This window comes from Perna viridis, chromosome 6 (assembly GCF_037379345.1).
Source record: "Perna viridis isolate PV_CMFRI_1.1 ecotype Kerala chromosome 6, ASM3737934v1, whole genome shotgun sequence".
Lineage (NCBI taxonomy): Eukaryota > Metazoa > Mollusca > Bivalvia > Mytilida > Mytilidae > Perna > Perna viridis.
The window spans coordinates 13820274-13846976 of NC_142450.1; the positions used below are offsets into that span (position 1 = coordinate 13820274).

Below are 26703 nucleotides of genomic sequence, written 5' to 3' on the forward strand. Positions count from 1 at the left end.
TGGGACGAAATGAGCTTATTTGTTATAAGTACCAAATATGCAATTCGGTGGTATTAAAAACATCGTCGAGTCAACCAAATAAAGGTTTCGTAGGATTCGTGTGTTTACCTGAAAAAAAATTGAAAACAACTATGTTTGATATTTTTATTTGTTGTGAAGTTCCAGTCCATTATTTGTTTGATTTTGTCCTGGGTTACTAGTTTTGTTTTTTTACTGTCATTGCTCGTTTCTTTTGCAAATATCAAACTGACATATATTTTCGGTCAGTTTGTCATATAATATTTTTGAGAGATACATCGGAAAAATAACTTTCAAAGAATGATTAAGTTTTCAAAGGAATAAAAATAGGAAGATATTTTAAGATGTCAATAACATACTGACCGGTTTATAAAATGAGTGACTGTTGAATATCATATGGCTGTCAGTTAAAGAGTCATTTTTTTCATTTTATATTTGCATTTGCTAAATTGTATTTGAGTAAATATTATATAGTGTTTATGGTAAAAATGTACTGCTGTTATCTAATACACCACTTAAAAAAAAACAACAAAAAACAGATTCTGAACCAAAAAAAAAAAACCTAAATCTATGACAATACATGCTTAAGATGGTACAGCTTTTCATACTGGTATGGTTCTAGCTTTGATCAATCATAAATAATGGTACAATTGTTGGGGTTTAACGCTCGAACAGCAATATTTCAGCTATATTCAGACGATGAACATGAAATGGATGATAAAATGAACATGAAATGATGATGATATGAAAAAAAAAAGGATGGAACGTAAGGATAATAGGGTCGAAAAATTTTGATTGTCACTAGAAAAAGGGAGGGATGGGTAAGGTCGGGCAATTTAGCCTCCTGTTGCGGAGCGCAAAAGTTCCTACTCCTATCAAATACCACAGCAGGGTTCTTTAATTATCGTGCGAGGAACGTGACATCTTTCCCAACACGGTGCACCACTATGGTTTGTGGTCAGGTTTTCCGTATTATAGCCTGACAAACCCAGCATGTATAACACACCAGGAGTACCCCATTCCACCACCTAAGGCACACATCCCAGTTGCTCTCTGGGCAGAGCGCCTAGCCCCCGGCTAGTTTTCTGAGCACTATTTAGTCGCCTTTTACGACAAGCTCAGCGCTGCTGCAGGCCTATTCTTTTGACACCCTCTACCAGAAACGACAGTCATCTCAACGAGAACAGTTCAAGCTCTAGGATGTCTTCTGATAGTTATAGATCTGATTTGAGTTGTAAGAACAGATATAATGAGTAACGTTTACGACAAATTGCTTAAAACTGCTCTCGTCATTTTAAATGTCCTGTTTAAAAGAGTAATCAAGGGGACCAAGGTTATAGCGGTAATCAAAAGAATGTAATCCGGGGACAAAGACCAGACATGGAAAACAGACATACACAACAAAGAACATAAAGTAACTAAAATCATACATACAAAGTAACAAAAGTAAATGAGCAACTCGGACTCCACTAAAAACTAGGAGCATGGACCAGATGCACCGATAGGGTAAGCATCCTTTGCTTTTCTAGAAACACCCGCCGAGTTGCTCATAAAAAGTCAAGTCCGGGGTAGACAAACGAGGAAAGGAAAACTATGACCCGTTGAATAAATCAGTTTTCATGGTGCTGATGGATACACCATAACGATCCACGAGTTCATGATGACGACCATAAACTTCTGTAGTGATGACTTCAATCTTGTAGCAACATAACCCTGTTCCAGAAGCAGGTTTAAAGTGTTGTTAATATACTGTAGTGTAGCAATGTGTCAACTTTGAAATAAAAAAAAACTCTAAATAAGTAGAGTACATTGAATCAAATATCGAAACGAGTTCGCTTGTAATTGTTAAGTTCCTATCGTGATTAATGTTTAAACTGCATTAAACTTCCTATTTTTCTTGTCCTGAATATAATACAATATTAAGAAAAATACAAAACTTATAATAAATAGAAAATATTGTATCTTATATTAAATTAACTACATTAATGTTTCTATTCAAACAAATTAGAAAAAAACAAGAATCGAAGTGTTGTTTATGATAACCTCATCATCTGGACTACCGGAACATAAAACAAACAAAACTAAAAAAATATATTACAAGACAACATCAGCTGTATTATGGAAATCTGTAACCAATCTTTCTCCGTTGGTCTCATTGGCTGTCTCATCTCATTTGTATCTTTAACTTTGTTGTTAAATTGCTCCCCATTATTGTTGCTGTCAACTTCATTTAGCCATAAAACATTGATTGATTGTTTAATCTCTCTCACTCGTGGTATTTTCAATGAACTGTTTTTGTCATTAACCTTTTTCTTTTTCTTACGCTCCATAGCTTGAAGACAGTAGGTCGTCTGTTATCGGGACAAGCTGTGTTGTTGGAGTTTTTACTGTAGTATCTTTTCAACAATATCGGCTATTTTTACGGCCATTGTCATTTCAAAAGTTTGCTGTGCTTTTATCCTCAAACTTTCATTTTTTTTGCCTGAATTCCCAGCCATAGTAGCCTTGTCACGCGAAGAACCTGAAATTAATTATAAAACAAATGTAGCTCTTGCTGTAATAATAACACTTGAAAAGCCTTCTGTAGATCACATTCGCTGTAATTACTTATATGGAGATAGTTGCTACAAAGACCAATATTTTTGTGAAAATGATTTTTAAAAAATAAAATACTAGTATAGTAGTTATATATCCAGCAGATATTATTTTAACATATAAACTTATAAACAACGGCCATGATAGAAGATACACATTAAGTTTGTCCCTGGCTAAAAGATTCCCCAAACAAAAAAAGGAAAAAAAGAGTGCATTTTTGTTTTATAATTGTCAAAAAAAAAAAAAAAAAAAAAAAAAAAATAGCCAGATTATTATTTGGTTTGGGCGTACCAATTTTCCGGAATGTTCAGTGTTTGAGTCGGAAAATACAATTTCCACAGTTACAAAAAGAAAGGTAGGAAACTTTGAGGATACATATAAGTAGTCTTAAAATGCTAATTGCAAATTACAAAATGTAGATATATTTCTTACAATATTATACAACCGTCAGTAGTGGAAATTCTACTGTGACACGTACAGCAACCATGCATTAGTGGAAGCACAGTGTACTGTTGTTAAATTTCACATACACGTGACATGTTAGTCCGAATTTCCTCTGGCTCTGACCCTGCAACACTCCTGTTGTGCATTTCACACCTACCTAGTTCGATTCCGGAATCATTTTCCTGTATGCTGATACCAGATTTGCTGCAAAAATTCCATTTATTTGTGAAGTTTCGATAATTTTCCACGAGAGACCCTGTTTTGTTGACATTTTGAACCGGAATAGAGAGTAGGCGGAGCTTGTTACTTTTGGAACGGAACGGAGCAGAAACGATTTTTAAAACCAGAATCTAACAGAATATTTCAAAATTCTGCTGAAAAATTACATGCCCACTACCCTTCCGTTTCCAAAAGTAACACGCTCCGCCTACTCTCTATTACTGTTCAAAATGTCAACAAAACAGGGTCTCTCATGGAAAATTATCAAAACTACACTAATAAATGTAATTTTTGTAGCAAATTTGGTATCAGCATACAGGAAAATGATTCCGGAATCAAACTAGGTAGTTGTGACATGCACAATTTCAACTTGAAAGTCGTTACAAGCGGTTAAAGGGTGATACACCACGGTACCGCTAAATCTCCAACTTTTTGTATGGTGCATCGTTCTGACCCCAACCCGACATATCAATATCCAAATAAAAAAGAGGAGGGTTGCAGGGTCAGAGGAAATTCGGACTAGTGACATGTACAATACCGAATACGTAGTCGAAGCCCATCATAAGTGGTAAATTGTACTCTCGCCTTTCCTCCACTCAGTCCACGTTTTCTGAGTCTACTACTTGTGTAAAATACCCTAATATGGAGTACGTATTGTCTATAAGCGAGCACAGCATTTCTTTTTGACTAGTATTTTAGTTTCACTATACAGTTCTGGACGTGTCATGATCAGTGTTTTACAGATAAAATATTTTATATTTAAAATTCCGAATTAAAGTTGAGATATGTTACTTTCATGTGTGCAGTTCCATAAATCTGTGAAACAGTGATTATGATTTTTTTTCTATTGTTTAATAAACCTTGATCTTGTATTGTCAACTTGAGAAATATTCAATGATTCCACACATGCTCCAATAAATGGTTTGTAGGTGTGAATAAAAGAATCATTTCAACTGTTTACTTTTTTTCAAATTAATGGTCAATGTATTTCTAGTATTTTTACAATCACTTTTTATTAACAAATTTTTGTCATGAAAGTTATAGGAAGACATCTTCATCAGTTGATTTTTACCTTAGAGTTATAAAAAAAGGTTCTTGGAATTAACCCTAAACCATCCGTGCAAGACCAGACAGGGTAGTCAAGAACGTTGAAAACCTCATTCATTAGTTAGTTAACATGTTTACATGTACATGTTTAAAATGTAATATTACAGTCAAAAAATACACAAATATGAACAAGTACATTTATATACGAGTAAGAGAACATTTTAAAACTAACAATAAACGGTAATCGATCATATACATGTACATGGATATTTTGTCCTATAACAAAAGACCTTGTAGTGTGCAGTGTTTTTTTTTTCATTTGAATGTTTATTTGTGGTTGTTTTGAAGTTTTTGTCAATCATACAATATCAAAAATTCATTTTACATCCATGTCATTTTATGAGCAACTCAGCAGGTGTTTCTAGTAAAGCAGAGGATGCTTACCCTACCTGTCCACCTGGTCTATGCTCTCAGTTTTTAGTGGAGTCCGAGTTGCTCAATGGCTTTTGTTATTTTGTATATGTATGTATGATTTTAGTTACTTTATGTTCTTTGTTGTGTATGTCTGTTTTCCATGTCTGGTCTTTGTCCCTTGATTACATTCTTTTGATTACTGCTATAACCTTGGTTCCCATGATTACTGTTTAGCATAACATTTTGAAGATTGTTACATTATATTATATGTAGAATCATCACTATTGAATATTGATATTTGATTTACATAAAATTTTGTATGTTTGAATGCATTGTATACAGTAAAACATACTTGAAGTGCATGATTCTTCAATCGGATCAAAATCTGCTGTTATGATACGGTACACCGTCTTGCACTGTCTAAAAGCACACGGCAGTGTAGTATATCATGATCATAACAGCTGATTATAATCAGACTGATCTTTCTTTTACAAAAAAGTATAATTTAATTTGGAATAATGTTAAATTTACATGTATATTTAAGAAATTAAGTAAAATAATTTTTAATAAAACTTACATCTACTTAGGGGTTTAGTCATGCTTGCATGACTAAGATGGTTACAAAGTTTTTCTTGTCTTTTGTAATCTAGCCAACTAACCTTACCCCTTAGCCATGCCAGCATGAATAAGGGTTAGTTTTACAAATAATTATTTTTGGGTGTAATTTTTCTGACTTCCAATATAATTTTAAATGTAACTAAATACCTTGTTTACAGCATTACTTCATTATTCATTGCTATGATGTACAATGTACTTACTTGTACATTTACTATTTGCACATCACGTGAACATGATGTAGAAAATACATTGCATTCATTTGCAGGACAATACATATTTTATAACCATTATTACAGAGTTAGGAATCCAGATGAAGGAAAGATAGCAAATCCTGGATAAACAAAATGGGACATGGTACGAAAGGAGATGATGTAAGGACAGCCATGTCATTTGTCCCCATCGGCAACTTCCAGCGTCCCCAGGTTAAGCCCTTGTCATGTGGATGCCAAAGAATCTATGTCCAGTTGATGTTTTTCCTGGTCTTTGTTCTCTTGATCATTGTCATCAGAATGGTTACAAATATGAGAGTTGTGTTTGTTCAGTACCATATGGATAGTGACACTGATGGAGAGTTGGTGTTATTGCCAGTCCAGTTTGCTGCCAATCGTGGTGCTCATTGTCTTGATGGAACACCGCCTGGATACTACATCAGATATGGTATATTTAACTTTTTTATAAAAAGTTACGGAATAATTATGCATTAAAGTTTGTTGATCAATGCACATTTTTATCCCCTTGGTGGTCTCATTATAACTAACGTAGCATAGTTGCTTTGAAAGGTGAAGGTTTAGGGTGTAATACCCTGTTGGGTTATGCTGAATGCTTTAAAGTTGAAAGTCATTGCTTCTTTGTAAGATACGTCACACAAATATAACTGAGGATACTGTGAAGACTGTTTGGCTCAGAGTCTCATGTCAGAAAAATATGTCTGGCTGTTGCTTCTGTGAACATTGAAAAATCAGGCTAAGCTCGTTTAAGACCATTACAAAACAGGGTTTGTTACATTAATCAAATATTTACATTTAAAAAAAAAACAAGAAGATAAGTTTCTAGTGGCAGATCCAGAAATTTCAAATTGGGGAGGGTGACATGATCCTGTTACTTTGAGTTTTGCATACAAACTGAACTTGTAATGAGCAAGTCCCCATCCCTTTGGATCAGCCATGTATATCTGCAGTAGGTTGTTGAACAGCTGTCTGTTTACATTTAGTATCTGTCATATTTAATTTGTAAAACATGTGTCTGTATGAAACCCAACAGGGTAGTTAAGGAAGTTAAAAACTCTTATATAACATTTAAATGAGGTTTCTCAAATGTATGTGTTAAAAGCAATTATTTCATAACTTCAATGTACATACATCATTGCCAAAATGCGTCACTTCCAACAAAATGATTTTGACTCATTTATGTTTTAAGGCATCTATGTTTATAAGAACATAGCTCTGTTACTATTATTATTTAGGATGATGATAGTATGAACATAAGTTTGAGTATTTGTAAGAATCAGGCAAAATGGGAAAAATTAGAAACATGCATGTCAAAACACCACTGATCTAAAATATAATTTCACTCAAAAATGCTTTCTCTATTTGAAAAGACCATTATTTGATCTCTGCATCATAGGATTTCCTCAGAAATTTTTCAGTCCAATGTTCGAAAAATGAGGTTTTTGACAAGAGTTATATGCCCTTGAAATATTCATCTTCAGATCATTTCAATGAAATTGTAACTCAATTTACCAAAATAATGTTGAAAATCTTGTCCATTTATACTGATGGTGCAAATAGTCAAATTAAACTTCCAAAAGGGTGGGTTTTTTCCATACTATGTTTCATCCACTGCCTGATTCTTACAAAGACTGGCACTTGATACATTTTGTATTTGTACAAATTTTTTATGATAATTTGCAGGTAAAAGCCCAAATATCAACAAATGGATAATATATTTACCTGGAGGAGCATGGTGTACTTCTCCTGAGGAATGTTACAGCAGGTATTTTTTCTCTTTGTTTTTCTTGTCTTTGATCTATTTTCTAGTTACATGTACATGTACTTGTATATTGTTTTGTTTTTTTCATAGTGGCCAGATTTTAAAGGGTGAGGGTTGTGATCATGCATTTCTTGTGCCTGTCCCATGTCATGAATTTCTGGCCTATGTTTGTCTTGTTTTTAGATTTCACCTTTAGTTTATTGCTTTATGTTACTTTAGTATATAGGGGTAACTCTTTCACTGTACTTGTGTATAATGGTGTTTTGGGGCCAGCTGAAGCCTACTCTATGGTATGAGGATTTCCTTGTCGTTCATTGAAGACCAGTGGGTGCCTTGGGCTGACATTTTTAACCTTGGGGGGGGGGGGGTTGTCTCTTTGACAAATGCACTATTCCTGTCCTCGTTATATCTTAATTGTTAAAGGGATAGACTGTGCCAGGGGCACATCCAGAATTTCAGGTTCAGAGGGGCGTTGATAGAATTAAAGGCCAAGTAAAGCAAGGCAAGAAAATTTTAAGGGGTAAAATTTAAAAAAAAACTAACTATTTTTCATGCATATTTGTTTTACCATTTTAGGGGTGTATATTGGGTCTGCCACTTACATGTATGCATCTGGGCCTGTATGCTTTTGTGTACATGTATAATGTATACATGTATGTTTTCATGTACATGTAGATAAGCCTTTTGCATTGTACAAGTATATAATTTAATGTAATAAATGGTGCACAACTTATTATAAAACTGATATGATTTTATTTTCCAATATTTCATAATGGGCTGTAGCACAGCTGTTTAATTTCATTTGAGATTTTTTTACATCATACATTTATCTGATAAGACACCACAGCATGCTCAGTTAATGTGAATTATGGATTTGAAATTGATCTATTGATCCACAGTGAATATCTTGAGAATATGCTGTTATATTAATCTCACCTTAGACTACTGGTGTGAAATACTGTAAGCATATTAATTCTCCCAGATTTTGTCAAGTGAACGTGTTCGTGGGTATCAATTTTTGTGGTTTCATAAATGTGGTTAGCTTTATATACATAACAAAAGGAAATATCGTGAGTACTTTTTTTTCGTGATTTTCATGTCTGCTGTGAAAGTAGCGAAATTTGTATGTTTACAGTGGTACTTAAAGAATGCCAATGTGAAATTTAAAGTTCAAAATGTATCAAAAATATCTTTGTTTATTTATTATCTGCTCTCATTATGTCATCGTTCACAATAACAACAGTATTCTAGCCAAAAAATTAAGGCAAAAAACAAAATAATAGAAAAAATAGGCATTTTACTAGAATGGTTTTTATATTGATTTATGAATGGGATTCAGAAACATATTACGCAGATAAAACCGCATAACCAATCGTAGCTTGTCGTTCTGTTTTCGATCTTTTGAGATAAAATTATATTGATTGTGCATGAAATTTGCACTTTGCAAGAGTTTATCCTTCTTGAATTAGTTCATTAAAGTTTGGGATGAATGTATGGTTTTCTAAAAAAATGCCAAAAGGATTTCTGTTATTTAAGGAGGTAGACCTAGACTAAGGGGCACAATACTTACAAATCATTTGAACGTTTGTATTCAGCATTTTACATCAATCTCATGTGAGCATCAAAGTAACTTGGACTAATATCATTCTGCTTCAGATGAAAGCTTGATAGTGAGGCTTTGGTGAAATTGAATATGATACAAGCATACCACTGATTTCAAGAGTTATATCCCTTACCGTAGGTCTATCTCCTTAAAACTGACTGATGATTGATGTTAGGGTAAAAACTATGAATCCCCACTACTATTAGGCAGTGTCTCTGTATTTTATATGGTTTGGTACTTAAGTATTATGGCTTTTACTATGTGTTTTTATGATTTGACAGGAGTTATACGGAATTGGGATCCAGTACAGATGCTCCTGCCTTATCAGCATTTGGTGGTATTCTATCAGCTAGTGAGAAAGACAATCCAGACTTTCATAAATGGAATATGGTTAAGTTTATGTACTGTGATGGATCATCATTTCTTGGTAGGGTTATTGAGCAATGGAATAATGTCAAGTTTCATCTAAATATGTCAAGCAAGCACCACATTTTACTTAACTTTGGTCAGACATGATATACAGTGAAGCCTGTCTAAACCAAACCCAGAGTTGGACTGTAAAATTAGTTTTGTTAAGACAGGTGTTCAGTTTACAAATGTTCAAAATACATTTTAACAGAAACACATTAAAAGAACATTAAAATGCGTCTAATTTAGACAGGTTTCCAGATTTTTAAGGGTTCAGTTTAGACAGGTTTCACTGCAAAATTAAGTAGCTGTCTTTGTAAGGATCATGCAAATTCTATGAAATTGGATATACCTTGAAAAATGCTACATATTTTTGTTTTTGTTATTAAGTCACTGTATAGGTCTGTATGATAAAAATGCATATGTGATATATAAATGTAATCAACATGGAAAATCCAATATGTTTTATTGCATTTTAGTGTCATTTACAGAGTTATCTACCTTAATTTTGAATTTTACAGTACATTCTATGTAATTTTTATATTCTATTATCAAGGGTTGTGTGAAAAGCCATATGTTACTTTCTGTTTTAAACAAAATATCAAAAATAAAAATACGTAGACTTTCCAACCATGAATCACTTTTTGCATGATTCTTATCTGGAGTGCTACTTAAATGTCCTTTATTTGAACTTATATACCACATGACTGCCTATGAAGCCCAAAGGTACATGACTTCTGCCTGCCCTTGGTCATTTTGTGGCAAGTTTTAATAGTGAAAATTTGGTTATAGTATGGTGAATATTGGTTGGACTGGCAGGTACGGAAATTTTTTTCATAACACTTTTTTTCTGCAACTTCTATTTGCAGTCTTGATATATGGTATCTAGCATCAGGTATGGGTCCAATATCATGGGATTTTATCTCAGGCCTGTTGTATATCTACGGTACATTGTAATTTTAAGGGAATTCTGCCATTCCTGTCTTTGATCCTCTTTTAACTCAGTGGTATGCAGCCATGTTATTTTGGACCTACTGATGCCCTGCTTGTCAATGGTGTCCTTCAGAGGTCTGTCTTGTTGATCTTTTCTTAAGACATGCCAAATCCTTCTCCATTTTCATGAAGATGTATACATGTACATCTAGAAAATTGATTTAACATTCTCTTACAGATAGAAATAGTTAAAAATTTATTATCAAATTGGAAGAGTAAAAATAGGATTTTATTCCAGCACTCATTAGAGTCGGACTATATCGCAATTATCTTGTCCATCAGTCAGTCCATCTGTCCGTTACATTTTCTATAATTGATTTCTCAGCTTCTGTTGGAGGGAATGCTTTGATAAAATATATTAATAATCATGATTTGTATTGCATCTCCCCTTTCCAGGTTCCATACTTATCTATCTCTTGTTAATACCCTAGAGGATTAGTAATTTTTTGGGTGATGCATAAGCTTGACAGAAATGTTTTAATGGGGTATTCTTATCATGATGTAGCATGCAACATCTTGTTAAACTTTCAAAGTTTAGCAAGCTTGTTGAAATTTGAAAGTAGATATTAAGAGTTGAAATATGTATGTTATCATATACAATTGTACGTGTACATGTAGGAGAACTAGTTTTGTAGGAAACTTTAAAAAAAGTTCAATAAGAGGAAACCGCTTAAGGCAATGTAATGCTTTGGTTGAAAAATCACATGCACATTAAATGTCTTAGCTGGCTTAGAATGGAAGAAATCGCATTTGAATGTGGATATCTTTAAGGAGGTAGTCCTAGGGTGTGAGCATATGAGCATAACTCTTGAAATCATTGATGTGTGTGTATCATTTTCAATTTAACCAAAGCCTTTCAATCTTTCCTTTGAAACAGAATGAAATCAGCCCAAGTTACTTTGATGCTTACATGAGATTGATGTAAAATGCTGTATACAAACGTTCCAATGATTTGTAAGAGTTGTGCCCCTTTCCATCCTTCAATATTAAAAATAATCACAACTTTAGTATGTAATGTCATAAAAGCCAAACCAAAATTTTTAATGATGCAATAAAGGAGTTCAAACCAATCACACCACAGGTCGAGTCTTGATTTAATCAGTTTGACTTTATTCCAGGTAACAGAAGTGGTACTGTTCAACACAAATCAAAAGATCTCTACCTCAGGGGTTTCCCAGTGTTTGTTGCATTAATAGATTACCTTATACAACATACAGATCTGTCCTCAGCTGATAATGTGATCCTTGCTGGTTCGTCAGGTAAATATTCGAGAAAGGGTGTCATTTCACCTCTCCCCCACTTACGAAAGGGAAGTTATAATAGTGATAGGTTTGACCTTTCTTCTCTCCTTCCTTTCATGCTTTTGTACTTTTTTTCTATAACCAATATCATATCTGTTACTCCTACAAGCTGAATGGAATTCAATAAAACTTTCATAGAATATTTATTACATATTTCCATTGTTTACAACCTATTTTAGATGCTGAGAATCTCATACTTTAGCAAAACAATTACATTGTACTTAGTCATTTATGAATATGGGGACATGAGGGGAATCATCTCTTATCCATAACTACTTGTAAAGCGCTGAATGGAATTTAATGAAACTTTCATAGAATCTTTATCTAGTATAGTGTTAAGTGTATGGACCTTCGATATCAGATATTGATCTGAATTTTTTTGAGGTCTCACATGTACATCAGCAACATAGCTTTTAACATTCCCAGATACAGGGTACCGATTTCTTATTTATAACTCATACTACACAATGGTATTTAATGAAACTTTCAAAAAATTTTTATTACATATGAACATTATGAACCCTCTTTTTGTAAGCCTGTTTGTTGGATAGGACATATTACGGTATACCAGTGTTCATCTGACAGGTTGTTGTTCAGACTTCATACAACTCAAAAATGCCACCACCAATTTTTGTGAAACTTCTGTGATTTGTTTCTTGATGTGAGCTCCCTTTTGATGTTCCTAAATTTTTAAGTATAATTGGGACTTTATTCATACAAAATTAAGGTGATATTTCTGTTGTTGGATTATTATTAAAAAACTCTTGTAGCAATTGTTTGTTTATATTGATGTAAGCTTAATTCCAATTTTACGATTTAGAGTTATGGAATTTTGTTCTTGAAAAAGTAGGAATTTTAAATTATTTATTAATGGAAGCTTCATTTTCGTTTTTATTTATTTTGTTTCAAATGTTTAATAACAGTCATAATTCAAAGCTGTTTTTGTCTATATTTCCCCAACCTGTTCAGGGTCCACCCATTGTGGGCATATCTAGCTGAGTTCTGGGAAGTATATTTTATTTAGATTTTGACCTAAGTCAAGTTCGGGGATGGGGAGTATCAATTTAGCAAGCATTGCCCACAGTGTTGTATTTACCAGTATTTTTAGAAATCTGCTTTCACAATTAAGCTTGGGCAAATAAATATGGAGTCTTAAGTCCCCCCTTACCCAAACCCTCCTAAAAAACTACAAAAAAAACCTCACACCACAAGGCAGACTGCAGCTGGCCCCAAAACATCATTATACACAGGTACAGCAAAAGAATTGCTCTTATGTACTCAAGTAAAATATATGGTATTGTTTTCTGCTCATGTCTTTTTGGAAAAGTATGCATAATGTATATCAAGCACATTCAGCCAGATTTTCTAGTGCTTAGATCATATTTAGTTATCAATTCTTGCTGAACTTGAAAAAAAAAATAAATAAACACCCTGGGAAATTTGGAATATATATTTATAGGTACATTGAAACCTGTTTAAACCAAACTGTTGTGGTCTTTTAAGACGGGCGTAAAGTAGCACTCCAGTTAAGAATCATGCAAAAAATAATTCATGGTTGGAAAGCCTTCATCTTTTATTTTTGATATTTTGTTTAGTATGTTATAGTAAACAGAAATTAATATGTGGCTATTCATATACTTAGTAACCCTTGTTCTTAGGAGATAAACATTATATAGAAAGTACCCGTAGAATTCAAAATTAAGGGAAATAAATCAGTAAATTATACTAAAATACAATAGAAACTGTTGGATTTTCAATGTGGTTTATTATCTCCTAAGAGCAGACAAATTGGAATGAATAATTATACATTTCACCATGTATACATGTACCTTTAAGGAGGTAAACCTAGGGTAAAGGACATAACTCATGAAGTCAGTGATATGTTTGTATCATATTCAATTTCACCATAGCCTGTCAAGCTTTCATTTGAAACTGAATGAAAGCAGTCCAGGTTACTTTGATACTTACATGATATTGATGTAAAATGCTGAATGCAAATGTTCCAATAATTTTTATGAGTTGTGTCTCATACCCTAGGTCTACCTCCTTAAAGCAACCAAATAACAAAGATGAAAATATGTAGGCTTTTTTTGAGGTGTATCACATTTTATAGAATTTGCATGATTCTTACAAAGACTACTACTCAAGTTTTCCAAGGTTTAAATTGATATAAGGGGACATGTTTTGACAGTTTTTTTTTATTTTTCAGGGTTTTGTTCAGCTCATGTTTGGTATGACAATAATTCAACTAGGTAAATTCAGTCAATATCACAATTTTCTTCTCTTTACAGCTGGTGGGCTTGGTGCTTTGATCAATGGAGATTTTCTGAGAGACAAACTGTCCTCAATCGAGTCCCTCCATGTTGTTTTAGATGGCTCTATGTTGACAGATCAACCTAGTCACACTGGGGAACATGTTATGGCTAACTTGTATAGGAAAACATTTTATTTTCATAATTTAAAAGGTTTGTAATATAATGTTAGGCATTGTCTTTGGGTTAAGGGACAGGGCTATTTATATTTATAAAATAATTTTGATGTGTATTTATTAATGATGTTACAATGTGCTATTGGAATATGCACAAATTTGTAGAGCACTCACTTTGTGCCTGCCTGAGAAGTTCAAATAATCACTACCAAATGTCATTTCTAACAAAACAATTTTCATCCATTCATGTTTCAGACTTCCTGGATATATAGGACATTGCTGACTTACCATCCCTATTATTCCATGTTGCGAGAGTAACCTTTTGATTTCTAAGGGGTGGAGATGGGGGATGTAGGATCAAATATGATGTCCTTGATTTTTGTCAGTATTTTTGACTTGATTTAATATTTTTGTTATACTAGCCTGTCTAGGATTTTTTTAACCAGATCCTGATTTTTTTCTACAATTGTATTCTACCTTTTTATTTTACCCAATTATTCATCCTAGATTTTTTTTACTGTACATCATTGTCCTGCCTTTTTATTTCAAATATGATCCTAGCATCTCCCATAAAAATCAAATTGTAACTCCCGAATTAGAGGGTGGGTCATACTTCTGTATTCATCTTGTCTATATATCCTTGTGTATATGTATTTATTTATTCCGCCTTGTGTTCCTTTGAAGCATTTTTACCTCAAGGAGGTGTAGGTTTGATCTTCTAGAGACTTTAAATCTGAATGGCAGTACTACTCTGCCAAGCATCTGGCATTTTAAGAGATTTAGTGGTGACTTGTTGGCTTATAGTCAGAATACTGGTAAAATGTGTGCCAATAGGGTAACATGCTTACATGCTTTTGTGAGTTGGCAAATTCCATGTTGAGGGCTAGTATAAAGCAGGTTCTTTTCAATTGATCAAATGTCTTTATCCAGAGAGTCATAAAATACATGTATTAGCCATGGGATGTTAAACTGCAATCAGTCGATCAATTGATTTTATTAAACCTAACAAAAAGTAGAAATATTTAAGTTCAAATACTTGAAAATCATTCAATAATACACAGCTAGAAACAAAACAAAAGCAACCTAAGATGTGTATGTATACATTGTAGCTGTGCATGCATGTTAATGTTGAATAATAGGTGCTTCAATAAATTTTGCTGAAATACAAAAATGCAAGAGCAATAATTTTTGCAGAACATTATCTCACTGTGCATGCATACTAATAAAAATGGGTATATGAAAACCAGAAAAAAATTTGATAACTGAAAATGAATTCATTGTGTCTATTTCAGTTTAATAATGAAAATGGAAACCATTACTTCAAGAAATTTCTGAATATTTCAAGACAACATGTACAATATGTACAAGTATATCAGAAATGTATATGCTTAATGTACAAGTAAATGCATGTACTATGTATGTTTGTTGTATAAAATAACTCTTGAAAAAGCATTTTTCTTATAGAAAACAATAACTACATGTATTTAAATAATGAAAAATCAAAACTTCCAAGATCCTGTTGTGGTAGCTGTAGAGGAGGATTCTTCTGAAGTCCTTTTTGTATTTTTATAATTAATAATGTCAGTTATATCATTTTCAGATACTGTTAGCATTAAAGACTGTACCTCAGAGTCTTTACCCGGTGAGCAATGGAAATGTCTAGCTCCAGAAACTTATTATAAACACGTCTACACTCCAGCATTTTTCATCCAGTCTTTACACGACACTTGGTTTTCATCCAATGCCCTAGGTATTCAGTGCTCAGTGGCAAAATGTTCCTCAAAAGACATTGCAATTATTACGAAGAGCAGAGAGATGCTTGTATCAGATTTACAGCAGATAATGACTTCATCTGGTGATGGGCTTTTTGCCCATTCTTGTTCATTCCATACTGTTTTGTTAAAGTCAACTTTTTATGAGAATGTGTATGTGAATAGAACTTCAGTTGCCACTGCAGTTGGGCAGTGGTATTTTCATAGGAAATCAAAGGTATTTTATGTTCATAATGAGTTGATCTCAGAATTAAAAAGAAAATGTGATAGTATACACTAGCCTATATGTCTTGTTGAACTTGTTAGTTACTTTGTGAATGGATTAGTCATTAAGTGTCAGTCCCTGTAAGAATCAGGCAGTGGGTGAAATATGGTATGAAAAAAACTAATCTGACTATTTTAATCAAGGAAAACAGACAAGATTTTCCATATCGTGCTGGACCATTGTGTAACAATTTCTTTGAAATGCAAAAAATGGGCAGATAACTCTGTCAAAAACCTCATTTTTCTTACATTCTATTGACAAATTTCTGCAGAAAGCCAGTGATGCAGAGATCAAAAAATGTCTTTTCAAATAGAGAAGGTATCCTTGAGTGATATCACATTTTCAGATTGGTGGGGTTTTGACATGCATGTATTTGATTTTTCCTATTTTGCCTGATTTTTACAAACACTTACACATAATTAAGAAAGTATTAAATAGTATTTAGTAAGGATCATTTGATTCTGAAGGGGCTGGCAAATTAAATGGGGTCAGGATTTTTATTTTTGAAATTTTGCAGGTCAGAAAATTTATTTTCAATCACATCTGGGTAAGATTATTTATTTTCATTTCTCTGAAGTATGAAGTATCTGGACCGAGGTCAGAACTTATTTGTTTTGTAGAAGGGGTAAGCCTAAATATTTATTTTCAACTTTTTTACAGCCAGAATTTAATTTGAAAAAACAAAAAAAACCAGCAGCCTGCACTCTCCTACTCTCATCCCATTCCCTCTCCGCAGAATTTATTTGATTGTCTCCTTTCACTAACATGATTTTGTGTCACTGTAAGTTAAAGAATTCAAACTGCCTTTAAAATCAATCGTTATTCTTTTCATACTCCCTGCTTTTTGGGAGGTATATAGTGATCATGGTGCCTGTTTGTCTGTCTGTTCATGACTTTTCCTGTCAGTTTCTTAGAGCTATATATCCAAATCACTTGATATGTTGACAGAAGCTCTATTTACATGGAGGTATGCCTGATCTCAGAGTTAAATTTCAGACTGAAGCTACAAAGTACAATGAAATAATCCAGGTAGAAAAAAATACCTTTGCCTCCCCCATAATTATACTTATACTTCCCACTTCAGTTTCAAGTAATAAATAAGCAATTTTATCCTGCAGTTTGAGAATACCAGGTCCTGGTGTCACAAAAGTTAAAAAAAAAACTTTAGTCTGAAAATATTCTTAACTTTCATTGTAACTTCAATTGAAGTCTTTGAAATTGATGACGTCACAAACAGTTGAGAATTTCCTCAGACTTAAGAAATTTTTCAAGTTTTGTGGTGCTAAGACCAGGTCAAATATGTCATTAACCAACAAATTTTAAAAGATGTTTTCTGCCTTTGAAGAAATAACCTCAATTACATGGTGCACACAAGATAGCCCGTGTAGCAGGTTGTTTTCAAGTGTTTACCACAGTCATTGATGTTATTAAAATAGACCAACAAAATATAAAAGCCAGCCAATCAATTCTATTCTTTATCACAATTTAACAAGTATGTAATAAAAAATGTTGATTTCATGGTCAAAAGCAACAAAATTGTCCATGCTATGATATATGAAATTTCTTAGCCAATCAAAAAGCATGTTAATACTTCTGAAATTAGCTTAATTAACACTTGACTATGATAAAAATTTAGTCTATTGAAAAATAACATTAATTTTCCATGTTTATTGTGTGAAGTGTCTTGCCAAAGTTATCTTTAAACATGAAAAATGTAGCTCTGAATTTAACTGAATAGTGGTGTGTGAATATTTTTTTTATCCATTGAGATATAACAAAATTATTTTAACCAATCATATTACAGTATTTATCTCAAATTTATTTATATTGAAATGTATAAGATTGATTGGCTAATAACCCCATTTGTTGTGATTTATTGTTTTTTGTGACCTGACAGCAACTATACTCGGCGTCACATAAATAACATACTGTTAAAATTTGAATAAAAATATTTTCTATGACTTTATTGACACCAACCGTCGTTTAAATTGTCTTAAATGACTTGCTCATTCGTTTAGCCAAACAGCTTCTCAAAAACAAGTCGCTTATTAGCTTAAATCATGGGTAACAAATCCTTACGGGAAAATCCCATACTAATATCCGCCATGTTGGTTTTTATGGGACGATTTGTTTACAAACGAAGTGCGTAAGTTCCCGTCGAACTCCGGTGACAATCGTCTGCTTGATCAACTTCTCGGTATTATACGTTGTTCGCGTAAAATAAATCCGAGATATCCGAAATAACGCCGAATTGCATTCTGGGTTCTTCGGTTTTTGGACAAACCATTTAAACGTAAACAACATCTCCTAGCAACCCGATCACTGTAAACATGGCCGACTTTTTACAATGTAAATATTGCCACCTAGAATTAAAATCTGACCGGAATTTAACGATTCAATGTTTAGGGAGAAGCCGTTTGGCTAAACGAATGAGCAAGTCATTTAAGACAATTTAAACGACGGTAGGTGTCAATAAAGTCGTAGAAAATATTTTTATTCAAATTTTAACAGTATGTTATTTATGTGACGCCGACTATAGTCAAAATAATCCTCAGCCAGTTTGTTAGTAGGACTTTTGTATGCCAGCACATTCTTGAACAAAATGTAGCTGATCATTTATTTTGTAATATATTTACTTTTTTAATGAAAGTTGTGAGATCGCTTTGGTGGTCTTGGGGTAGAGTGCTGGCCTTGACTATGGAAGGTTGTGAGTATGCTCTCTGGCCAAGTCTTTAAAATTGGAAGACACTGCTTCTCCCCCTAACCAAGCAGTATTAAAGGAACTTGTGGCTCAGAGTCAGAATAATGTCTTCAAGTGAGTGGCATGCTTACTTGTGGGTTGTTGCTTGTTAGCTAGAACAAAGATCAAGATCAGCATAGCAGTCTAGTACAAGGCATGGTCTGTTTGATTTGTCAATCATTTCTGTCCTTAAACGTATGAAATATCTGACATAGGATGTTAATTCGTAATCAATCAATCAGCCATTGTGAGAGTTTTGTCTTACCAAAGTTGATATGTCCTCAAGTACATACATGTATATGCATTATTTTTTTATCTTAAATACTATTAGTTGTAATGGGTTGAATTACTAGATAAGATTTAAAGGTCAAGTAGCCAGTTGGAAAGGGATTACATATTAATCTTAGATAGTTCTGCTGTTTGTATAATTTTGTTAATTTGAAATGTTAACAGTTAAATCATTTGAATTGATATACCTGCATGTCATTATATAAATTTTGTATTAAGGAGGTAGACCTAGGGTAAGGGACATTCATCTTGAAATCAATGATATGTTTGAGCCGATCAAGCTTTCATTTTAAAGGGAATGAAATCAGCCCATGTTACTTTGATGCTTGCATGAGATTGGTATAAAATGGTGAATACAAACATTCCAATGATTTTTGAGAGTTGTGTCCCTTACCCTAGGTGTACCTCCTTAAACTTTATTTTACCTTGTTTTGTATTGTTTTTTTTTTGCAATTTTCCATGAGTGCTATTTGTGTTATGCAATATATTTTGTTTTTATGTTATAGTTGTTATAATTCCCTCACCTTGAAATCCAGGATGCTTGACAATGATTTGTATTTACCGGTAGTTGTTGTGCCAAATGATTCACTATTATTTTCTTTGTGTGTATTATAAACTTGATATTTTACTTTATTTTCTTTTCAATCATACTGTGAAACTTGTCTATACTGAATCCTTTTTGTACCAACACAAAAAATTGCGATTGTATATTTCGTCATCGTCTGTGTTGCTGTTGACCTTGTCCATAGAAATTTGGTTTTCATGCAATAACCATGATAACTTGAGTATTAGTTGGATGATTTTGGTTATGGTCCTAACCGTTTTAGAATTAAGGGCCAAAAAAGGGGTTAAAACAAGCATTTCATTTTCCACAATATTCTATACCACAGTGTTCAGACTTGGATTGAGATTTTTGGGGTGAAGACAGTTAAAAAAAATAGGGGCCAAATAGTGGGGGGGGGGCAGAAACATACATTTTCCTGATGTCCAAACAATAACTATTAGTGAAAGAATCTTTTTTGAAATTATATATTACAAGATGCCACACCACAAAAGGAAGACTGGTATTAATTTTTTGGGCTGTAACTTAAGGAGGTGGACCTAGAGTGAGGAACATAACTCATGAAATCAGTGAATTGTTTGTATTATATTCAATTTCACCAAAGCCTCTCAAGCTTTTGTTTGAAGCAGAGTAAAATGAATGCAAGCTAATTAGATGTTTACATAAGATTGATATAAAATGCTGACTACAAATGTTTCAATGATTTGTAAGAGTTGTGTCCCTTATGCTAGGTCTACCTTCTTAAACAAGTAAGATTTAGGTACCACAAAGGTCCAGAAATAAGTTTTTTTTCTGATTTCATGACAATAGCTTTCTAGTATGATTTTGGTTCCCCATGAAAAGCCTTGTTTGCATTCAGATATCTTTACAGTTTTCAAATTGAAAGGGGCAGACTATAACTGATTTTTAGGGAATTTTTTCCTCATGAAAATCCCTGCCTGCGTTTCAATCAGATTTCAGAAGTCTTTTATGGTTTTCAAGTTACAAGCATCCAAAGGGGACCAGGCCCCACAAAAGTGGACTTTTTAATTTTTTGTGCGATTTTTATTTTTTTTTAATTGGTTTTCATATGAAAGTCCTAGACTTAGTACAAAAGCTATAGGAAGTATGCTTACTAAATTAACCCATTTTTTGTTTTTGAGATTATGAGGTACAAAGTGATCCGTTAATGCACTCTGAAGCAGACTTTTATACTTTAGTTAAATTTCAAAATAATGTGCAATATTGTGTCAAAATGAGTTGATGTGTCCATAATGAACTGTAACATGTGTATATCCCTATGTTTGAAAATGTATTTAGTGTTTCAAAAATTAGTAAATTAGTATTGTGTCGACACTTGCCTCAAGTGAACAGAGTACTCTTTCCCTTGATTACTCTTTCAACTGGCTGTGGTCTTATAATGCTGCACTTGGCTAAGCTTTAAATTTGGATTAAATTTAAAAATCTAAATATATTGAAACTAATATAAAGGAACTTTCAAAAGTGCTGGTTTAGACAAGTTTTCAGATTATTGAGGGTTTTGTTAAGGAGGTAGATCTAGGGTAAGGGACATAAGTCTTGAAATCAGTGATATGTTTGTATTGTATTATATTCAATTTCACATAACCTTATCAAGCTTTATTTGAAAAAGAATGAAATCAGTCCATGTTACTTTGATGCTTACATGAGATTGATGTAAAATGCTGAATACAAACATTTGAATGATTTGTAAGAGTTGTGTCCCTTACCCTAGGTCTACCTCCTTAAGACAGGTTTCATTGAAAATGTATTTCCATGTCCTTCAGACAAATCAAAAGAAAATATTGTAAACATACTAATTTTCCCTGTTAGTATGCATGTATAATCAATTGTTTCGAAGAAAGTCATTTTGACTAAAAAAAATTTTTAAGAGTTTTTACAACTTCCTATGTAGAGATATATAAAGTGTCTTCCCTGGCATCTGGCATGTTTTAATTTAAATCCTGAAGTATGTGTACAGTTAATAAGTTTTTCAGCATTCGTGGTTTGAAAAGTTTTACTTTTTTTAGCCTTATTGTACCTTTGTGAAAATTTATGTAAAATTTGCACATGGCGTAAAGTAATACCTTTTCATCCTTATTATCAATACTTATCTTGAGTTTAGGGAAGTTTAAAATTTGTTACATTTAACACTCAATTAAAAAAATATGATTGTCTACAAAACGAATGTTTTACATGATAGCGTCTTCATTTTATTTATTTTTGATCAAAATTAAACAATTTATGTATGGTTTTATTCATTCCCCAAAGCATACTGGAGGAACAAAATACATTCAATTTAAGTAATCTGATTGGTCAAAATTTGAGTTTAGGATGGATTTGGGGAAAATCTAAATTTGAGATTCTTTATTGAATCTTGCCTTCCTATCAGTCAGTAAGTCCTTTTGACAGTATGTCTTGAGGAACTGTCAAAAGCTATTTTAATTAGTTTTATTACTTTCAGTCTTTTATTATGTACATGTAAAGGAAAAGACAGTATTTGTAGTTAAAATTAGGTACCAGTTTTATAAAAGTCAGATTGTTGGTGATTCGTGAATGTCAAAAATCCACCAAATTCATTTTTATTTCTTATTAAAAAATCATTGAAAATAGTTAAAGACCACATAACCAGTCTCACTTTGTCGCTATGTTGTTGTACTTTCAAGATAAAAATATATAGATTGTGAATTGTCGTTTAGCAAGAGTTATCATTCTTGATTTGGTTGATATTTGTGGGAGACAAATGTATAGTTTTCTCAAAAATACAGATCTGGAAATAGAAAATTGTTCATTGAAAATGTAGTACATGGAGAACGAAAGATATCGTTTTCTACATGATGAATCACCTCTACAATCAATGTCTGACTTTATTATGGACTGGTACTTACATGTTGTATATGTTAGCTTTATGTAGTACCTCTAAGTATTGATTTGTTGATTTCAGTCCCAATTTATGCGATTTGTTTTGTAATGTGTATTAGGTTATAAATTTCAGACTTTAATTTATAATAAATAGATCATTATGTTTGAATACGTCATTTTAGTTACCATTGATTGAAGAGTAACCAAGGGAACCAATGTTATAGAGGTAATCAAAAGAATGTAATCCAGGGACAAAAACCAGATATGAAAAACAGACAGACACAACAAAGAACATAGAGTAACTAAAATCATACATACAAAGTAACAAAACCAAATGAGCAACTCGGACTCCACGAAAAACTGGGAGCATGGACCAGGTACACTGGTAGGGTAAGCGTCTTCTGCACCCGCCAAGTTTCTCATAAAAAGTCAAGTTCTGGGGTAGAGGAAAGAGGAAAGGAAAACTATTTATAAAAACTATTTATAAAACTATTAAATTTAAGGTAAAGCTATGGTTGTGGCTAATAGACAGGGGCGTTACCAATGATAAATGGAACTATAGGTACAAAAAGACATGGTTCTGTATTAAATTCCCTTTGATTATACAGTCCTTGAACCGATCCGCGCAACGATTTGATGGATCGATGAACGTTGACTGATTGATCGCTGGCCGATCTGATCACAGTTTAATCTTGTTTGAAATAAAAGAAACGTAAAATAAAAGTATAAAAGTATAAATTGATGTTTAAATCCATTACATTATGTAAATATGTGTGTAATAAAAATCGTAAAGTACAGTGACCGCTCTGTGGTCACGTGATGCGATCACCAGTTTAATTGATTGGTTTGACGAATCGATGACTGATCGGAAACTGATCGGTGACAGATGACCGATCACAATTTTTTTTTCACGGATTGGTTCAGGTACTGTAAATTTCTGGTTCACTTCACGTGTCCAAAAATTATATGCCTTCTTTTATAGTGCCTATTTTTTTATGCTGAAGGTATATAAATATCAGTATCTTTTCGAAAGCATATTTAGCACACCTCTGCCATTACACATTGGAGTAGCACACCACAAAAAACCACGGTATCATGCTGTCGTTGTCCTCGTCATCGTTGATGCTATCGTTGATGTTGGGTTCCATTTCATTTATTAACGATAACTTGAAGTAAACTTAAAGGATTCAAAAAAAAATATACGATGGTTCTATGGATGTGTATAGTTGGGATTTTGGCCCACCCCTTTTTTTGAAGGTAGACCTAGGGTAAGGGACATAACTCTTGAAATCAGTGATATGTTTGTATCATATTCGATTTCACCAAAGCCTCTCAAGCTTTCATTGAAGCTGAATAAAATAAATCCCAAGTTACTTAGATGTTTATATGAGATTGATGTAAAATGCTAAATACAAACATTCCAATTATTTTTAAGAGTTGTGTCCCTTACTCTAGGTCTACCTCTTTATGTGAAGAACTAAAATGAGGAAATAGGTGCTGTGATTAGAATATAGAAATGATTGTTAATCTAATTTTGAGGATTCCTTTTGTCGAAATGTTTTTTCTTAATTCTGATTTAAGAGGGTTTTTATCTCACCTAGCCGTAAGACATGTGATCTATTGCCATCACTTGGCGTCCGTCGTCGTCATCGTCTGTCGTCGTTAACAATTTCTTCTCTGAAACTACTAAATGGATTTTTTTGAAATTTAAGATGCTTGTTCCTTGGAGTATCCTGCACAAAAAGACCGTTTGGATTTTTGATTTGTTTAAAAAAAATGGCCACCGTTACTAAAATAGAACATAGGGGACAGCAGATTTTTGCATATATCTCCTAAACTGTTAGGTTTAACCAAATTCTGAAATCAGGTAAAAACATTCAGTGTGATGAGACCTTTCTTTGGTCAAATTGTGGTGAAAATCTGTCGACCCATGTTTGGAGTTATTGCCCTCTTTGTACGTTTTTTTGCTGTTTTTGATGTTATTACTTTCAAAAATCTTCTCCTTAGAAACTATTGTACAGAATTCAATGAAAGTTGGTATTTTTGTATTTAGGGTATTCTTAACAAAATGATCGTTTAGATTTTTGATCGGTTAAAAACATGGCTGCTGTTACTAAAAATAGAACATATGAGTCAGACAGCAGATTTTTGCATATATCTCCCAAAAACATGGCTGCCATTACTTAAATAAAACATAGGGGTCAGAGTGTAGTTTTTTGCAAGTATCTCCAAAACAGTTAGGTGTAGCCAATATATGTCAATTGTGAAATGATCCTTATTAAAAGGCCGACAAAAGTCTCTCAGTGATCAAAGCTGTCAGACAACTCTACGTAAAAAATACGTTTTTAGCAGGTTTCAGCCAATATCTTGAAAACTATAATAGACCGAATGAAACTTTCAATTGATAAAATTATCCCTATGATAAGTCCTACCAAAGTTTTCATGGAGTCAAAATTGTTGGATGAATCCTTCTTAGAGTTCAGACTCCTGGGAGCCTCTTGTTTTGTTTTGTTTGACTTTTTTTTTTGGTTTCCTTTTTTTTTCTTTTTTATAAAAACGACTTATATATCCGTTTTCTGGTTACAGTAGTACGAAAAGTCAAAATCAACTTTTTTATTTTTGGTCTGATTTGATTTTTTAATTAAATTTCTTCCTGCGTTTTCCAGACAGATTTCATAGAACACAAACGGTTGTTGAGAAATAAGGGGCAAAAGTGGGCCCCAAAACAAATCAACTTAAAAAAAAAACAAAAACATTTTAGACCGAGTTTGAAATTTTATCACATTCCTTATGAAAAACCTGTCTACATACGATATATTATTATTATTATTATGTTTTATTTTTTGGTAACCGTAGCCTTTTAACATACAGATCTGTATTTTGAAAAAAACTATACATACACCCCCTTGAAAAATGCAAATAAAAAATGATAATTCTTTCAAAGAGCTAATTTCATGAGCAATCTATATTTTTCTTTTTTACCTCAAAAGAGCTATTTTTGCCTGGACTCTCATAAACCTCAGTGATACCTGTCGGATTGTAGTACTATGTGGTTATAGCATGAATACTGGGGAAAATCCAAGTAGAATTTTATATTGAACGAGTTTACAAGTGCAATAAACATTCTACGAGGGATGATATTCCTCAGTATTAATATTCATGCAATAACGCATTTATTTTATGGCAATATAACTTAGTCTTATTTTATAAAGATAAACTTTTGTCACGGATAACGTCACCAATCTAACAATAATATCTTCACAAGTGCATGCTGACGTAGCAATGCTTTCAATGGGTAACTTATATTGCTGTACAATAATTTCGTTTTATATGAACTATCAATATCCTTACAAAAGCCACTGTACAGTCAATAACAGTAACATCGACCCTGTTGGTATGTTAAAAGACGTTAAAACCATGAGCAAGGCTACAATATCAGCACTTTGGTTTGACGGGACGGCTAAAGCAGACATACCGGATAAGAGGCTGAGAATAGAATATTCGGATAACTATTATAGAATAAAATCTTAGATATGATGAATGCTGTTAATCTAACATAACACAACCACGCTTTCAATGTGCCACATTTAATCAATCAAGGTTCTCCATTCCGACCGATAATGCTTCTCTGCTAATCAATATGTCGAATCAACAAATAATTCTCCATGAAAATTACAACTATACAAAATTGCATGATGAACAATTACAATACAGTATATTATATTTGCATATGAATAAACATGTGCTATATGGTAATTCATTCGTTACTAAAATGTAAAATGTTTGCACATATACTTAGGCCAGGGTGAATTAAGTGACATATGCAATTTTTCATTTTTTTTATCGTTTTTAAAAGGTTGTCCATCCAAATGAAACAAATAAGTTGTATTTGAATTTTAATTTAAGCAAAATATATACCATATTATAGCATAAGTGGATCCAGAAAGTGACATCCCATTAGAAGAAGAGAACAATATAGCCCAAGATGCAATGAAATAAGGACTGCCTTTTGTATTTAAGATGGTAGAAAATGGTATCACATGTCTGCATAGCCTTTTTTCTATTTTAAACTTCTCTTCGCTAACTTTTTGCATTCCAGGTCTGTCTTTGGTTCTAAAATGACACACAAGATAGTATTTT

General features: G+C 32.9%; 1 protein-coding gene and 1 long non-coding RNA gene across 3 annotated transcripts; one reads left to right on the forward strand and one right to left on the reverse strand.

The window, feature by feature from the left end:
* Positions 1-1955: 1955 nt before the first annotated feature.
* On the reverse strand, positions 1956-3346 carry LOC148613736 (uncharacterized). Its single transcript, XR_015923435.1, has 2 exons — positions 3215-3346; positions 1956-2539 (listed from the first exon to the last, which is right to left on the reverse strand). It is a non-coding gene; the product is annotated as an uncharacterized LOC148613736 (long non-coding RNA).
* Positions 2918-22732, forward strand: LOC148613737 (uncharacterized). Of its 2 annotated transcripts, none has more exons than XM_088587307.1 (7): positions 2918-2968; positions 5652-6012; positions 7266-7347; positions 9229-9374; positions 11467-11607; positions 13941-14114; positions 15678-22732. In XM_088587307.1, the coding sequence occupies exons 2-7, from the start codon at positions 5700-5702 to the stop codon at positions 16127-16129; spliced, it is 1308 nt and encodes a 435-aa protein (XP_088443433.1). In that variant the 5' UTR covers positions 2918-2968; positions 5652-5699; the 3' UTR covers positions 16130-22732. The 2 variants fall into 2 exon arrangements, with proteins under 2 accessions (XP_088443433.1, XP_088443435.1); XM_088587309.1 differs by lacking the exon at positions 2918-2968 and adding an exon at positions 3625-3923.
* The last annotated feature ends 3971 nt before the right edge of the window (positions 22733-26703 follow it).

Bases quoted from the DNA above. Each gene is read 5' to 3' on its own strand.
- LOC148613737 (XM_088587307.1), top strand. From the start codon at position 5,700: ATGGGACATGGTACGAAAGGAGATGATGTAAGGACAGCCATGTCATTT. The intron at 6,013-7,265 runs GTATATTTAACT...GATAATTTGCAG, and splicing joins TGGATACTACATCAGATATG to GTAAAAGCCCAAATATCAAC. The intron at 14,115-15,677 runs GTTTGTAATATA...TATCATTTTCAG, and splicing joins TTATTTTCATAATTTAAAAG to ATACTGTTAGCATTAAAGAC.